General features: G+C 34.3%; 3 protein-coding genes across 3 annotated transcripts; 2 read left to right on the top strand and 1 right to left on the bottom strand.

The window, feature by feature from the left end:
• Nucleotides 1-3,449: 3,449 nt before the first annotated feature.
• LOC139859124 (uncharacterized) lies at nt 3,450-4,475 on the bottom strand. The gene has a single exon (XM_071847931.1). The coding sequence runs from the start codon at nt 4,473-4,475 to the stop codon at nt 3,450-3,452; it is 1,026 nt and encodes a 341-aa protein (XP_071704032.1).
• Nucleotides 4,476-8,133: 3,658 nt separating this feature from the next.
• LOC139859125 (uncharacterized) lies at nt 8,134-10,045 on the top strand. The gene is made up of 4 exons (XM_071847932.1): nt 8,134-8,665; nt 8,769-8,865; nt 9,003-9,394; nt 9,552-10,045. Exons 1-4 carry the CDS (start codon nt 8,134-8,136, stop codon nt 10,043-10,045), a joined length of 1,515 nt encoding a protein of 504 aa, XP_071704033.1.
• Nucleotides 10,046-12,331: 2,286 nt separating this feature from the next.
• On the top strand, nt 12,332-13,199 carry LOC139859126 (uncharacterized). Its single transcript, XM_071847933.1, has 2 exons — nt 12,332-12,530; nt 12,622-13,199. Exons 1-2 carry the CDS (start codon nt 12,332-12,334, stop codon nt 13,197-13,199), a joined length of 777 nt encoding a protein of 258 aa, XP_071704034.1.
• The last annotated feature ends 4,999 nt before the right edge of the window (nt 13,200-18,198 follow it).

Raw genomic sequence — 18,198 nt, forward strand, 5'->3', positions numbered from 1 at the left:
TCTAAAGATTTGGCGTCATTATCTTTATGGTGTTAAGTTTTCCATTTATACCGATCATAAGAACTTAAAGTATTTGTTTGATCAAAGGGATTTGAACGATAGGCAAAGGAGAGGTCTCGATTTGGTGAAAGATTATGATTGTGAGATCTTATATCACCCCGGAAAAGCGAATGTAGTAGCGGATGCTCTTAGTAGGAAGTCAAGTCATCAACCGATTAAGATAACAAGCTTGGCTATGGTAATATCACCTCAAATATTTGATGATATTCGTGTTGCACAAGGTGAAGCATTATCGCCCGAAAACGTGAGAAAAGAAAGAATCAAGGGGCAAGTTGACGATTTTGTGGTAGATTCTCGTGGTTTAAGGCTTAGATATGGGAGAATTTGGGTACCTTTGCAAAGTGATGTTAGAAGTGAGCTCCTTGACTTAGCTCACAAGTCTAAGTATTCGATTCACCCCGGTGCTACGAAAATGTATAGAGATTTAAGGAAAGACTATTGGTGGCCGGGAATGAAGAGGGATATAGTTAAGTATGTGCACAAGTGTCTTACTTGTCTTCAAGTGAAAGCCGATCATCAAATGCCCTACGGTAAAATGCAACCTTTAGAGGTACCGGTGTGGAAATGGGAGCATATTACGATGGATTTAGTGACTAAGTTGCCTAAGACCCCTAGACAACACGATGCAATTTGGGTTATTGTTGATAGATTGACTAAGAGTACATTATTTTTGGCAATAAGAGAAGCTTCGTCGTCGGAAGCAATGTCAAAGTTATATATGAAAGAAGTTGTTGCAAGGCATGGAGTGCCGGTTTCTATTGTTTCGGATCGAGACACCCGATTTACATCGCGATATTGGAGAAAGTTTCAAGAGGAAATGGGTACTAAGTTACATGTAAGTACCGCGTTTCACCCGCAAACGGATGGTCAAAGTGAGCGGACTATACAAACTCTCGAGGATATGTTAAGAGCATGTGCTATCGATTTTGGTGGTAGTTGGGATGCTCATTTACCATTAGTTGAATTTTCATACAACAATAGTTATCACTCTACAATTGGAATGGCACCATATGAGATGTTGTATGGAAGGAGGTGTAGAACCCCGATTTGTTGGGGCGAAGTAGGTCAACGGGAATTAGGAAGCACGGAAATAGTACAACAAACCACCGAGATGATTGACCAAATTCGTGAAAGAATAAAGGCGGCACAAGATCGACAAAAGTCTTATGTAGATAAAAGGAGAAAACCGATAGAATTTCAAGTAGGTGATAAAGTGATGCTAAAAGTTTCTCCATGGAAAGGCATCATTCGTTTTAGAAAGAGGGGAAAATTGGGTCCAAGGTTCGTGGGACCATTTGAGATAGTGGCGAAAGTTGGGAAGGTAGCCTACCGTTTGGCTCTACCCGATGAATTGAGTAATATACATGACACGTTTCACGTGTCACAATTGAGGAAATATTTGGCGGATGAATCAACCTATGTTCCTTTGAATGAAATTGAGGTCGATAATAAGTTAAGGTATGCGGAAAAGCCGATAAAAATTATGGATCAAAAGGTTAAGCACTTGAGGAATAAGTCGGTAATATTATTGAAGGTATTATGGCAATTTAGAAAAGGTTCCGAGTGTACATGGGAACCCGAAGAATGGCTCTTGAAGTATTATCCGTCGTTGCATCAAGAATGGTTCGCGAGGACGCGAACGATCCAAGAGGGGGAGAGTTGTAACATCCCAAATATTTAAGGTATTATTTTATGTAAATTTTTTATTGCTAAGAAATTAAATGGTAAAGGTTATTTTATGTTAAATGGATAAAAGTTAAGTTTATTGGTTAAGTTAGGAAGGACTAAGGGTGAAAAGTTAAGAATAAGGACTTCTCTAACCATAGTTGTGGTGGGGAGGGTAGAAATTGCTAATAAGCCAAAGTTATTTTATATAAAAGGGATTAAAATGCTGGAAAAATAAATTATTAAGTGCAAAATACAGAAAACCTTCCTGGAGTTCTTGTGAGTGTCGACATTTGCAAAGGGAAGAGGAGGATCCATCAATTGTTAAAATTAAACTCATGCAATCTTGAATTAGTGAAATCTAAGACACCCTAATCACTTTAGCAAGCTCTAATCTTCCAATTTCACTCTCTTTGTGCACAATTAGGGTTCTTAAACTCTAAAAGTCAAGGTGCTAATCAAGGAAAAGAGATTTCAAGTGATCAAGGAAATTCAATTAAGCAAGGTGAGTTCATAGGGGGTAATATGGGCGGGTCAAGAGTGGCTTAGTGTTCTCGGATTGCATCCGTGCAAGAGAGAAACGACTAAGTGCACTAGTTATGTAGCTTAGATAGAACTATTGGGTTAACCTAATAGTTGTATCTATGGTTGATGTTTAGCTTAGGCAAGGTTATTACATTGCTAGTAATCTTGCCTATGGTTTGTGTTAGCTTAGACACATTAAGTGTCTATGTATGAGATGATGATAGCTTAGGCATATTTAGTATGTCTATGGTTAGCTTAGGCATGATTACTAGGTTCGGCCTAGTAAGTCATGTCTATGGTATGAATGAATTGGATCCGAATGTATGCAAGCAACCAATGGGTTGAAGGATAAGTGTTATGATTTGTGCCCAAATGTTTTATGTTTTGTGTTTTATTACTTTCCTATAACTCACTAAGTGTAAAAACTTACCCCCATGATGTTTTATGTTTTAGGTACTAAAGTCCATCGTGAAGGTAAGGAACCCGTGTGAAGCACTTGAGGAGCATTGGCATTAGAGTAAGTGGTATTGTAAGTCCCTTATTGTAAACACGCTCCATGGTTACCGCTTATCAACGCCTAGTGTTTTGGTATGAGTCATGTTTGTTGTTGTCAAACTTGGGACCTAATGATGGTTGGAGTATGAAAACATGTTTTGAAGTCTAAATGTTGTTTATGGATGGTCTAAGATATTAGAAACTGAATCTTTATGTTGGTGGATGAATTATGCTGTCTTAAATGTGTTTGAGAATGATGAAATGTGCAAAAGTTGGTTTAAGTAAAATGTTGCAGGTCAGGCACCCGGACCAGTGTTATGTCGCGCCGCGGCCAAGGGCTCCGCGCCGCGGCAATGAACTAAGGTTCAAAACAGAAGTTGGGTTAAGGAGATAAAAATTTTATGTGTTGTGTCGCGCCGCGACAAGGCAGGCCGCGCCGCGGCAAATGCCTTGTCCGGCCAGTAACTTAACTTTTCAAAAAAAAAAAAAAAAAAAAAAATTTTACTCGAATCAAGGCGTTAAACTTAAAGGGTAATAAGACTCGAGATTACCTGAATTCGCAGTCATATGAGAAGTGGCTCAGGTGTCCATGTACCATGTATCATCGGGGGGATTTAGGGTCATTGTGTGCAAAGCAGCATTAATATTGGGCTGATATCCATTAATAGATCCATTAGAGAAATGGGCTTGTGAAGGTCTCGGCCCTAAAATTTCAGTCTGGTTGTTATTCTGTTGATTGGGCCGAGTCCAATTTGCAATCGGATAGGGGCATGGTGCTGAAGCCCAATATGGTTGTGAAGTCCATTGAGGAAAAGAGGCCCAAGGTGGGTAGGCCTGCCATTGAACACCCTGTGGATTTGGGAAAAGAACCTGCCACGACCCAGATTACCATGTCTTCCCCGATTAGGGTGGCTTGAACCACCACGAATTGCATGATTATTTCTACGACCACCGCGACCTCGATAATTGTTTGACCGGAAATTGGATTGATGGGTTCGGTCAGCGAAAGAAGCAGGCTCAGTGAGTTCGGTCGATTTGGAAGACGAGTCAGCAATTAGGGCAGTATCAATTGAAGCCGAATTATTGCTTACCTGTTTCTTCTTTCTTGTTTCTTCCAAGATGAGTTTGGATCTGGCATCGTAAAAGGATGGAAGCTTGTCTAATTGGGTGAAGTAAGTACCTACAGTATCAAAATTTTTATTTAAACCTGCTATAAGTTGGAGCACCATTCGATCATCGTTAACGTTGTCCCCAACGTTGCGAAGTTGGTCGGCTAAGATCTTGATTTCTTGACAGTAGGCAGCACAGTTGGGAAAATCATTTAGTTTAATTATATTGAATTGGCGTTGTAGATAGAGAGCCCTGGAGTTTTTGTTATCTTGAAAAATGTTTTGCAGGCGGAGCCAAGCATTGGCTGCATCAGATTCGTCTTCAAGGATTTGATTCATGAGATCATTGGAGATGGTCCCATATATCCATTGAAGTACAAGAGTGTCAAGACAATGCCATAGTGCATCCTTGGTGACAGTGGTGGTTGTGGTAGTATCAGACGAAGATGAGGATGAATCAAGAGTGACAGTGATGATGTGATCGAGAACATCATAAGCTTTGTAGTGCAAATTGAAAAGGTGAGCCCAGGAATTATATTGTACTTTTTCCATATCAAGTGTAATAGGAACAAGGTTTTTTATATTGGAGATTGAAAGAGCAGGATGGAACTTTTCAGACATTTTGCTGATTTGAGAAGAAGAAGGAGGTTGTTTGAAAGAAAAGATGAAAACTGTATCGGCTGTGGTAGGGTTAAAGCTCTGATACCATATTATTATTAAATATTTCTGAATGAATATTGCATGGCCTACACAGCCCATTATATACATGAAAAGCCTAACAAACATCCCTGATTTGCAGGGATTTGATATACTAGCATTTAATATACTAGCTAATTGATATACTAGCATTTAATATACTAGCTAAGTCTAGGAACAAGGTATATATGGAAAATATATTCTAATTGATACACTAAATATCTCTGTGATTATATACGGCTAATAAGAAGAAACATTTCACTAAAGGATGAGATAAGAAATTAAAACCTTGATTGACTCCTTCCATGAAGTTGCAAGTACATATCTTTGGTATACACCAAGCATTAACAACTAGCTCTTGTTCAACTATATTTATGTATAACCTTGCCTTGCTTGCTTTTTTCAAAAACTAAATTAAGTAATTCCTTACTCCATTTATTAATAAAAGGATGCATTTGAAGACTCCCGAGGATGCGATGCCATGGGTGGGGTTGTATATCGCTATAGCATCTCTAGTTTGCACTCTTGCGATGGCAGCTGACGCCTTCCACGGCTTCAGACAAGGGAAACTATGGTTTCCATACAAATTTTTCACACTCAATGCTGCTTCACTTACAGTTATAGCCATAGCAACGAAGATACCTGTGATGACCCGGAAATTTCTGACCAAATTTAAACTTTATCTTTAAATGATTTAATGTTTCCAACACGATAAGCAAAGTCTGTAATGTTGAGTCTCAAAGTTTTGGAACTATATTCATGTAATCAATTATTCTTTAACTGTTCTCGAAGATTCACGAACAATATATATATAACTTAATGTGCATATATATATATATATATATATATATATATATATATATATATATATATATATATATATATATATATATATATATAATTTCAAGTTATTTAGTAAACGATAGTAACATTCGATTATTGATTCGATTGATATTTAGATAATTTAACTAAAGCGTTTAAGATGAACCAGTAAAATACTAATTTGCTACAGTATTTTCGAATTGCTACAGTACCCGAAAAGCTACAGTGTTTTCGAAAATCACTATTTGCTACAGTAAAAAAACTTTGCTACAGTAACTTTGCTACAGTAAAACACTAAAATGAAAATGTATATATTATATATATATTAACAAATAGCGAGACGATGATTTATAGAAGTAAATGACCAAAACACTCAAATGTATAAATTATATCTCGAGTGGTATAGTTTATGGATAATTTAAGACTATATTTTGACAAATGTACGATTCACGAAACGTAAAGTACAAGTTTTCTCAGTATACAAAAGGACGTTCGAAAAACCGGAACCGGACTTAAGTCGAGTGACGACGTACGACTTATTGGAATGAAAATTACAAGTCAACTATGCACGTGAATTTAATATAATATATAATTAATTAATTTAAATTATATATATTATATATTAATAAATAAATATGTCGACGAGGAAGAGTTAAAAACATGTGTGAGCTGGAAATGGGAGCCATGCGATCGCATGGCATCCCCTCACATAAACCATGCGATCGCATGGGGTCTGAGGACAGGCCACATCTATATAAATCGATCATTTTCTGGTTCACAAACACAAATATCTATCCATTTATCTCAGTATTATTATTATAAATTATATTTATATTATTATTATTATTATTATTATTATTATTATTATTATTATTATTAATATTAAGATTATTAATATTAATCTTATTATTATTATTATTATTATTATTATTATTATTATTATTATTATTATTATTATTATTATTATTATTATTATTAGCAATATTATTACATAAAATATTACGACGAGGTTATGAGCGTGTCACTTTCAAAATGGGTTTTTCGAGCGGGATAGAGCTAAGAAAATTATGGGTTATAGCTATGGAGGTTATGGGTATTGTTCGAGGGTTTTGCTCGTGAGTCAAACTAGTGTTTATTATCTCTGTTGCGTCTACGTACTTTCCTACAATATTGAATCACAATATTGATACGTGAGCATTCATATCTTATCTTTTATATATATTAATAGTGTATCCATGTCTAGTGCTCGAACATATATGTTTATGCATGCTTGTATGCTAAATTTCTTCGTTAAATAGTTTATGATGAATCACGAATTAAATACATATATTACTAATAAAAGGTATATGATATGCATGTTTTTGGAAAGCTGGCGAAAAATCAATAACTTTTCATTTAGAAATCGCGTAATTTCGATGAACGAACTAAAAGATATGGTCAATTGAATTATGATTAACGTTATTTGGAATTGCTTTTGAGTCTGCAATTAATATTTAAACAACTTGTTTGAAAGATTGATAAATTGGATTTTTGAATATTACCAGCCGAGTAAATGAATCCTTATATAAGGCACGTCTCGTTTTGTTGAACTATTGTCAATATTGACTTTTTGAAACGACTTTGGATACTATTGTCAAAATTGACTTTTTGAAACGACTTTGGATAACTTTTGTATGTCGATCTCGAGCATTAGGATTATGATACACTATGACCTGACCTAGCTTGATAGACAATTATTGACCAACATATGTTCTCTAGGTTGAGATCTACGGTTATTTGGTATTCCAAGTTTCGGTCACATTTCAGTGAACAACTTTATGTACTGCTAAGGTGAGTTTCATTTGCTCCCTTTTTAATTACTTTTGCAATCTATATTTTTGGGCTGAGAATACATGCACTTTATTTTAAACGCAATGGATACAAGTACATACTAAATTCTACACCGAGTTTGAACCGAAAATCCCTTAGCTTTGGTAACTAGTAACTGCCAGTTATAAGAACTGGTGGGCGCGAGTAGTTGTATATGGATCCATAGGGCTTGACATCCCCGTCTGTTCCAGGTATAGAAACCCTAGCCTGAACTATAAAATAGACGTATGCTATTTGAGTTTAGTACACGTTGGTTTGCGTGTATTGTACATGTTGGTTGCATGTATGTTAAAATAGGGGTACTTAGTATAACGTTAAAGCTTAGTTACCAGGGTGCTCAATCTTGTAGAATATTTTGATAAACGTTTCTGGATGAAATAACTAAAATCTTGTGATCCACCTTTATGTACAGATTATGCAAAACATTAAAACTATGAACTCACCAACCTTTGTGTTGACACTTGTTAGCATGTTTATTCTCAGGTTCCCTAGAAGTCTTCCGCTGTTTGCTTATATGTTAGACAAGCTATGTGCATGGAGTCTTACATGGCATATTTATCAAGGAAACGTTGCATTCACCAAATCATCACCATGTATCTTATTTTGACTGCATTGTCAATGGAAGTACTATTGTAAACTATTATTTATGGTGATTGTTTATATGTAGAAATCATCAGATGTCGAAAACCTTTGATTTAAATATTCATTTATGGTGTGCCTTTTCAAAAGAATGCAATGTTTACAAAACGTATCATATAGAGGTCAAATACCTCGCAATGAAATCGATGAATGACGTGTTCGTCCATATGAATTTGGAGCGATCGTCACAATACCAGTGGATCTAACTACTATCAAGAATGAGAGTTACGATCAAGTGGCCAAGTATACTATCATGGGTTTCTTGTTCACCATGTTAGCCAATTTTCTCCCTTCTTTAAGGCTTATGGGTGACAGAGAACTATTAGTCAACATGATAGCCTTGGGTATTCTCTTAATCACTATTCTAGTAAATCTATGCATTCAAATGGTTATAAATTGGTTTCTTGACGGGATTGACTTAATATTCCTATTATCCACTGTATTTTTGGTATTTTCTGTTGCTTTAATTGTTCCAGAATCTAGACGAATCTTCGAACTACAGTACAAAGAGTTGCACGGACAGGATTCAAATCATAAGGAGATTCATTTCTCTTATAAGGAACTTTTGCATAACGTTAAGAAGTATTGGGTAATGGCAGAAACTAGTAACCCTCAATTTGTGATTGCTTGTTCACAAGTTTCTTTGGCTCTTGGGGTTGTATGTTTATATCTTGCTTTCACTTCAGCAATCATTCTTCTTACGGAGTACCGATATTTTTTAACACATTTAGGAGATTCGGATTATAAGTGGTCAATCAAAGCTATTGTTATTCTCCAATTAGTTGGTATATTAGTAGGTAGTATAGCACCAGTGTCTAGATGTTTCAGTGTCATTAGTTATTTCAACCTCTCTAAGAAATGGAGCAAGAACCATATAAACATGTTTAGAGTTGAGAAACAATGGATCTGAAGGCTTCAACATTGGAAACGGAATCATGTCCGTTCACATATCCCAGGCCGCCATTGCAAAATTGTTTTCCATCAGGTCAAAAACTTGATTTTGAACATATGTATAGCTCTTCAAATATTGGCTGCAGTTATATGTAAAACGTTTTGTCTCGTTCCTAGATGTTTTCTGATCGTATTCTCTTATTGTTGGCATCTCTGCAAATTATTGTTTAGAACTTGCATTCGGAAACCAAATGCATCGAACAATAACATAATTTCAGAGGTGAAAGAATATAGGAGATATGTGCTACTTTTTGAAGAGGATGCGGTACTTTCAAAAAGAGTATTGAAAAATATCCTTAGATCTATAACAAAGCTTCTTGAAGATTCCGAAAAGAAAGATCCGAGAAATCTTATGAAGTTATTAGAAAAATCTACAAATTTCAATGGAGTAGTAGAGTTCGACAATGACCAAGTCCCCCATTTACATGGGGATGATGTCCACAATTGCTGGAGCCTAGTTTTAGTAACATTAACTGATGTTGCTATTGCACTTCCTAACGTTGCATACACTCGTGTAAAAGAGTTACTTGCTGGTATGCGGGAAGGGCTCAAAATTGTAAAACGTAAGAAGAAAACCTCAACGAAAATGGTGACGTAGCAGAGGCAAGAAAAGCTTCTGCGCGTTTGTGGACAGAAGTTGAAGTATCAAGTGGCTGCATATTGATCTTCGAAACAAGGCTTACAAAAGAAAAACATCAAAATAGATTCTTCGTTTGTTAGGTGATGTGGCAGTACAAAATGTCATACAGTTCAAGAGTCGCAAATCTAAAAGTCTGAATCGCTCACTTCACAAGTTCATTGTTTCGAGTTACATGTATAGAATTAGTGAAACCGTATTGCTTCATTGCAATAAACAAGAAAGTTGGCCGAATGATGAGGGACTTTTTGATTGGATATCAAGTGTGATTGCAGATGTGTTATGCGCTTGCTTTACCAACATACCATGTGTCGTAACTATGATGTGTCATCACGATGCAATCGAAAAAAGGGAACATAGTATTCACGCTGTAGCTAAGCTTCTTGGTAAATCGAAAAACATTCTTAGCGTACTTGAAAAGCGTCAACTTCCAAACATGGATGTGGACTCGATGGCGTACATTGATAATTGGCACGCGCTACCCAACAGTGAGTTGCCCAATGGTTGTGCTTCATCAAACCATGTTCAACCAGCTTCTGCAAGTACTAATGGATCACTTATAGTAACTGTTATGTAAGTGTGGATCTATTCACCAAGACCTTTCATATTATAGCATAAATTTCTAGAATAACCTTACTCGTGATTTCTGCCTATATTTATATTGCCACATCAGTTGACCAAAATTTGGAGCTCTGTGTAGATTTGTTAGAGTATATTATATATTCTATATATACCTATCACGATATCTAAAATAAGTGCTACATTTGGTACTCATTTTATATCTGTGTAGACTAATTATCTGTATAGCAATTATCAAACGTAATTTAGATATGTGTTCAGGCTTATCTGCATTAAGTTTTAGCTCTGTGCCATGATCATTCTGTAAATGTGGTATGTAATGTGATGCCAAAAATACAATTTTGCAAATTATTAATCCATAATCAAAAATCATTCAACGCCATGATGATAGATTTATAGGTTGTGCTAGTGTTGATCATGGTTCGCATAACACTAGCACAACTTACTAGTGTTACACATAATAATCTAAAAAAAAAAAACTATTATGTTACTCAAATCTTGATTCATGACAATTGATATAAAGAGCTAACGAATATGAATATAAATATTTGGTTTAGCCAAATTAATAACAAACATTATCTACCTAACTCTAAGCAACAAGATTAATATTACATCATTTCTCCAATCTCTCTCTTTCTTATACAGTCACTTTAAATTCCGATACCGCCATTCTGGTTGCAGACGATCTCGGGAACGAATCCCCAATACATACCCAGCCATTATCAGCCAAAAGATTATGATCATCCTTGACCAGTTGCACCAGTTGGCCTGAAACAATCAATATTGCACAATACGGCAGACCGCATCATACCTCCAAACCTGCCACCGATTCATGATTCATCACATTAATCAACATACAATTATATCATGAGTAAAAAAAAAAGACAAAATATCACGGATGGTCTTTGTGGTTTGTATCAAAAATCACCGGTGGTCCCTGTACTTCTTTTTCGTCATTGATGGTCCTTATGGTTTGAATTTCGGATTATATGCTCGCAATGGGGACAAATAATGGATATGATCAGCTTCAATGGATATGATCCGTATTTTCATAGTTTTTTTCTAACTTAGTGCTTTCTTTTAGACATATAACCTTACAGTGGACGAATTGAATTTGTGTCTCGAGTTCTTTAAAAAAGATTAAATGGTGTTGAATAATTTCATTCTCATCCCACATCGGCTAGGCACCTAAATATTGTGGTGCTTATAATAGCTTGGGCTCCTCATCCCCTTAAGTTAACTTTTGGGGTTGAATTGAGCTCAAGTCTATTATTTCACATGGTATCAGAGCTACGGTTATTGATGTTGGGACCGTGCCCGCAGTAATCTGCGCCTCGTGTGAGGGGGCCGTGTTGAGTAATTTCATTCTCATCCCACATCGGCTAGGCACCTAAATATTGTGGTGCTTATAATAGCTTGGCTTCCTCATCCTCTTAAGTTAACTTAATTGAATTGAGCTCAAGTCTATTATTTCGCAAATGGTTAATATCAGTTATACCCTTTATGATCAGTTTTATGCATAGTATATAGTTATAATTACGTACTGTAATAAATTTACTTTATATTAGTTTGTGGTCACATTTCTTACCCACAACATGAAACAAAGTTAACATTGAGTCAACAAATACTTCTTTCCTACAAATAAATAGAAAGAAAAGTTTAATAGAGGTGCTACCACTTAATCTTTTCATGTAACTTTTTCGCTCTTGCAAACTTCAATACTATAGTGATTGAAGACTAAAGACTAAAGAACCTTGTCCTCTTTTATTGTGATTGAAGACTAAAGAACCTTTTGTGGCACATAGTTTATGCCACAAATACTTTTCAATAGAAGCAATAATTGCAGTAGCAAGGGAACCTATTTTATGACATCATAACTTATATTATCACATTGATAAAAAAATCTTTGGATATTTTTAATACTCCGTCATAATTTTTTTGTAGTTTAATTGAAATAAATAAATAAAATTAGTAGTTTGAGAGATATTTCAAAAATGTCATTTTATTAGTTTACTTGTGGTCAAGCTTTGCTGAATAATTTGCATGCCATATTGGCCCTTGAAAGGGAAAAGAGAAGATACATTTCACAAAAGGATGAAATAAGAAAATAAAATCTTGATTCACTCCTTCCATGGACTTGTAAGTTAATATCTTTAGTATACATCAAGCATCAACTAGCTCTTATTCATCACTATTTAAGTATAACCCTGCCTTGTTTTTTTCAAAAACTGAATTAAGTAATTCCTTACTCCATATATATATTTTTTGATTATAATTTAGAAGGATGTTTTTGAAGACTCCCGAGGATGCGATGCCATGGGTGGGGTTGTACGTTGTTATAGCATCTCTAGTTTGCATTTTTGCCATGGTAGCTGACGCCTTCCACGGCTTCAAACAAGGGAAACTTTGGTTTCCATGCAAATTTTTCACACTCAATGCTGCTTCACTTACAATTATAGCCGTAGCAATGAAGATACCGTTGGGTCTAACTACTATCAAGAATGATAGTTTTGATCTAGTGGCCAAGTATTATAGCATCTATTTCTTGTTCACCATGTTAGCCCCCTTCTTTAGGACTTACGGGTGACAAAGAACTTTTAGTCAACATGATAGCCTTGGTTATTCTCATTATCACCATTATAGTGAATGTATGCATTCAAATTGCTACATGGTTGGTCTCTTCTGTGGCTTATGTGGCTAACTTAATCATTTTAACCACTCCATTGATATTTACTCTATTTCCATTTTCCGTGGCTTTAACTGTTCCAGAATCTAGACGAATCTTTGAACTACAGTACAAAGAGTTGCATGGATTGTCTTCAAATCATAAGGAGATTTATTTCTCTTATAAGGAACTCGTGCTTATTGTTAACAAGTATTGGATAATGGCAGAAATAGGTAACCCCCAATTTGTGATTGCTTGTTCACAAGTTTCTTCTGCTTTGGGTTTTATATGTTTACCCGTTGCTCTCTATTCAACAATGATTCTTTTTACGATTAATGTCGATTTTTCATACCTAGGACACTCTGATTATAAGTGGTCAATCAAAGCTATTGTCAGTGTGCAAGTAATTGGTGTTTTAGTAGGTAGTATAGCACCAATGTTTAGATGTTTTAGTGTCATTAGTTATTTCAACCTCTCTAAGAAGTAGAGCAAGAACCATATAAATGTATTTAGAGTTGAAAAACAATGGATCCAAATACTTCAAAAGTGGAAAAGATCTCATGTTCGTTCAAATATCCCAGGCCGCCATTGCAAAATGGGATTCCATCATGTCAAAAACTTGATTTTGAATATTTGTATAGCCCTTCAAATACTGGCTGCGGTTATATGTAAAACTATATGTCTCGTTCCTAGATGTTTTCTGATCGTCTTCTCTTATTGTTGGTATCTCTTCAAATTATTGTTGAAAACGTGCATTGGGAAGCCAAATGCATCGAACAATAACATAAATTCAAAGGTGGAGGAATATAGGAGATATGTGCTACTATTTGAAGAGGGTGCGGTACTTTCAAAGAGAGTATTGACAAATATTCTTGGATCCATAACAAAACTTCTTCAAAAATCCGAAAAGAAAGAACTGAGAAATCTTATGAAGCTACTAAACAAATCTACAAATTTCAACGGAGTAGTAGAATTCGATAATGACCAACTCCCACTTTTACATGGGGATATTGCACACAACTGTTGGAGTCTAGTTTTAGTAACATTGACAATTGTTGTTGTTGCACTTCCTAATGTTGCAAATACTCGTGTCAAGGAGTTACTTTCTGGTATGCGGGAAGGGCTCAAAATTGTAACACGTATAGAAGAAAACCTCAACGAAAATGGTTACTTGGCAGAGGCAAGAAAAGCATCTACGCGTTTGTGGACAGAAGTTGAAGTATACTTCAAGTGGCTACAGATTGATCTTCAAAACAAGGCTTACAAAAGGAAAACGCCAAAGGAGATTCTTCGGTTGTTAGGTAATGTGGCTGTACAAAATGTCATACAGTTCAAGAGTCGCAAATCTAAAAGCCTGAATCGCTCACTTCACAATTTCATGGCTTCAAGTTCCATGTATAGAATTAGTGACACCATACAGCTCCATTGCAATAAGCAAGAAAACTGGCCGAACGATGAGGAACTTTTTGATTGGATATCAAGTGTGATTGCAGATGTGTTATGTGCTTGCTTTACCAACATACCTGTTGGGAAAAATAGAAATAATAATCTGATGAGTCAAAAGTGTTTTGCAGATTTTAGAGTCTGAAGTTGCAGACTCTGGAATTGCTGGAGTAAACGCTTGAAGATTTCTTGAAGCAAAAGCCATAGAATATTCTGGAGATATGCTTATTATTTAAGAAGATTTGTTTTGAAGATTTGATTTTATCTCCAGAATTTACTTCCTAGTTATTAGCAAATTTGGTTTGTTTTTAGTTTATCTTTTCCATATTTATAGCCAAGTAGTTTTGGAAACCAAATCTCCAGATTTGGTTTTGATCTGTATAAATAGGGACATGTGTTTTTCATTCAATGAATCTTTTGGCACGATCAATATTATAAAACATATATTTCATATCGTGTTCTCTCAATTCTTGTTCTTATAATTCTTATTTATTGTTCAATTGAGAATCTGGTGTTCATAGTTCAATTACTGTGAACTAATAACTGGTATCAGAGCGGGAAAGGTGTAAATCCTATCTCGGTGATCTTTAAAACGATCCATATTTTTCTTATCAGTACTATTACTACCCCAGTTATGGCTATAATTGAAAAGGATGGTGGTTCTAGCAAGTTTCAGGAAGATCTGAAAGCTGTTGAGAAGATGGATAAAGACACTACTTGCAATAAAGCTTCTGCCTATAAGGTACAAAACTTTGTGAACTATCTTGATAATGAAAAAGTGAGAATGTTTCAGTACTTGTTACTTGATTTTAAGTGGTGTTTAGAAGACATTGATAGGTTAAGAACATAAATTTTTGATCTTAAAAATATAATCAAAGACAAAGATGCTGAAATTAAAGTCTTAAAAAAATGTGAGGCTGAACTTGACACATATAAAATGGCATACGCAGAAGAAACTAAAAGATTAAATATTGAATTAGGAAGATCGATGAAAAGGTCAAAACACTATGAATCTATTTGCAAATCTTGGTGTGTATCTTCCAAAAAGAATTCTGATGCTATTGCCAAACAAATTCCAAATGATGTCAAAGCTATACTAGGTGAAAACTACATATTAAATAATAATGTGAAAGTTGATCCAAGTGTATTCAAACCTGACATTTTACCAAACACTTTTGTAAAATTTGATGGTGATAAAAAGATTTTAACTAATGCTTTTGTAAGGTCATTAGATCATGTTGAACCTTCTGAGACTATAATACTTGAAAGTAAAAATCCATTAGAGTCTGAACTTTTGAAACCTTCAGACTCTAGCATTTTAGTCTCTCAAGATAATAGTGTATGTTCTGACCTAGAGTCTGACACCCAAGAGTCAAGTTGCAATAACAACTCTGAATCATCCTCTGAAACTGACACCTGTCCAGATCCAAAAGTGTTAACTAAAAGAAGGTCAAAGTCAAAACAAGCTAAGACTATTCAAAAACTCAAAAGGAAAATTTCAAAACTCAATGAAAAAATCAAGAGTCAAGAAAAACCTTCAGTTAAGAGAACATTTTGTTTTCCTAAGAAAATTGAGAAAGAATGGAAACCCAAAGTTTGTGAAAATAAAAGTGTCTTGAAATCTGTTAAGAAAAAGTTGATCTGGATTGGGAACAAAGCTTTTGTCTGGAGAGTGAAGGGTACTCCAATTGAACCCACTGAAAAGTGGATTCCCCTTAAAAATTAATCATTTTTCTTTGTTTGTGTCTTGTGTAGCAGGGTAGTATGTGGTATCTGGATAGTGGCTGCTCAAGACACATGACTGGATGCAAAGAGCATCTTGTAGGGTTTGTTGAAGAAAAAAGTCCTTCTGTAAGATATGGTGATAATTCTGTTGCAAAGACTATTGGTGTGACAACCCGGAAATTTTTGACCAAATTTAAACTTAATCTTTGTATGATTAACATTTCCGACACGATAAGCAAAGTCTGTAAAACTGAATCTCAAAATTTTTGAACTACTTTTATATATTTAAATACCCTTCGGTTGTTTTCGACGATTCGCGAACAATTATATGTAAATAGATACATATATACTATAACTTGAAAATGTAACGATGTATTAATTGTTTGATACTGTACATTAAACTTATTGGTTTAAATATCTATTTGAATATATATGATAAGTTGAAATTTTTATTATTAAAATTAATTATAAATAACTTCCAATGTGTATTTAAAAACTGATTTATGTATATTAAAAAGATATATACATATATATAATTTCAAGTTATTTAGTAAACGATAGTAACATTCATTTATTGATTTGATTGATATTTAGATAAGTTAACTAAAGCGTTTAAGATGAACCAGTAAAACACTAATTTGCTACAGTATTTTCAAATTGCTACAGTACCCAAAATGCTACATTGTCTTCAAAAATCAGTATTTGCTACAATGAAATTGACTTTGCTACAGTGAATTGCTACAGTAAAACACTATTTCAAAATAAATAAAAATATATATGTATATGTATATACTACGAGACGATGATTTATAGAAGCAAATAACCAAAACACTTGATTGATTAAAGCTACACTTAGAGTGACATAGTTATCAACGATTAAGTTTATATTTTGACAAAGGTACGAGTCACAAAATGAAAAGTACTAGTTTCCTCAGCGTACGAAAGGGCGTTCGAAAAACCGGAACTGGGACATAAGTCGAGTGACAACGTATAACTTATCGGAACAAAAATTACAAGTCAACTATGCATGTGAATTTAATATAATATATAATTAATTATATAAATTAAATATATTATATTTATAATTAAAAAATATGTCGACAAACTAGAAGTTAAAAGATCATGAGCTGGAAATCCATCCCATGCGATCGCATGGGAAATGGTCTTGGAGGCCATGCGATCGCATGGCAGTCCTGGACAGGCCACACCTATAAAAGCTCGAGATATCTGCCTCTGTTTTGATTTAAAATTTCTCCGTAAGTAATTATTTATTATTATTATTATTATTATTATTATTATTATTATTATTATTATTATTATTATTATTATTATTATTATTATTATTATTATTGTTATTATTATTATTGTTATTATTATTAAGATTAATATTATTATTAATCTTAATATTATTAGTAGTAATATTATTAATTAGTATTATACATAAAATACTACGACGAGGTCATGAGCGTATCACTTTCAAAATAGTTTTATGAGCGGGATAAAGCTAAGGAAATTATGGGTTATTGCTAAGGAGGTTATGGGTAATGTTCGGGGGTATATTTGTGAATCAAATCTAGTGTTTATCATCTCCGTTACGTCTACGTACCTTCCTACAATATTAAATCACAATATTGATATGTAAGCATTTATATCTTATCTATTATATATTAATAGTGTATCCATGTCTAGTGCTCGAATATATATTTATACATACTTGTATACTAAATTTCGTCGTTAAACAGTTTATAATGAATCACGAATTAAATACATATATTACTGGTAAAAGGTATATGATATACATGTTTTCGGAAAGCTGGCGAAAAATCAATAACTTTTCATTTAGATATCGAATAAATTCGATGAACGGATTAAAAGATATGATCAACTGAATTATGATTGACGTTAATTGAAATTGCTTTTGAATCTGCAATTAAGATTTAAACAACTTGTTTACGCGATTGATAAATTGGATTTTTGAATATTACCAACCGAGTAAATGAATCCTTATATAAGGTACGTCTCGTTTTGTTAAACAACTGTCAAAATTGACTTTTTGAAACGACTTTGGATAACTTTTGTATGTCGATCTCGAGCATTAGGATTGTGATACACTATGACCTGACCTAGCTTGATAGACATTTATTGACCAACATATGTTCTCTAGGTTGAGATCTACGGTTATTTGGTAATCCGAGTTTCGATCACATTTTGGTGAACGACTTTATATGCTGCTAAGGTGAGTTTCATTTGCTCCCTTTTTAATTGCTTTTGCAATCTATATTTTTGGGCTGAGAATACATGCACTTTATTTTAAACGC

This window comes from Rutidosis leptorrhynchoides, chromosome 7 (genome assembly GCF_046630445.1).
Source record: "Rutidosis leptorrhynchoides isolate AG116_Rl617_1_P2 chromosome 7, CSIRO_AGI_Rlap_v1, whole genome shotgun sequence".
NCBI lineage: Eukaryota > Viridiplantae > Streptophyta > Magnoliopsida > Asterales > Asteraceae > Rutidosis > Rutidosis leptorrhynchoides.

Excerpts from the sequence above, each read along its gene's own strand:
- LOC139859125 (XM_071847932.1), top strand. The coding sequence starts at position 8,134 with ATGGGTTTCTTGTTCACCATGTTAGCCAATTTTCTCCCTTCTTTAAGG. Across the intron at positions 8,666-8,768 it reads TGTTATTCTCCAATTAGTTG|AGTTGAGAAACAATGGATCT; the intron begins GTATATTAGTAG and ends AAACATGTTTAG. Across the intron at positions 9,395-9,551 it reads AGGGCTCAAAATTGTAAAAC|GTGATGTGGCAGTACAAAAT; the intron begins GTAAGAAGAAAA and ends TTCGTTTGTTAG.
- LOC139859124 (XM_071847931.1), bottom strand. The coding sequence starts at position 4,475 with ATGTCTGAAAAGTTCCATCCTGCTCTTTCAATCTCCAATATAAAAAAC.
- LOC139859126 (XM_071847933.1), top strand. The coding sequence starts at position 12,332 with ATGTTTTTGAAGACTCCCGAGGATGCGATGCCATGGGTGGGGTTGTAC. Across the intron at positions 12,531-12,621 it reads AGCAATGAAGATACCGTTGG|GACTTACGGGTGACAAAGAA; the intron begins GTCTAACTACTA and ends CCCCTTCTTTAG.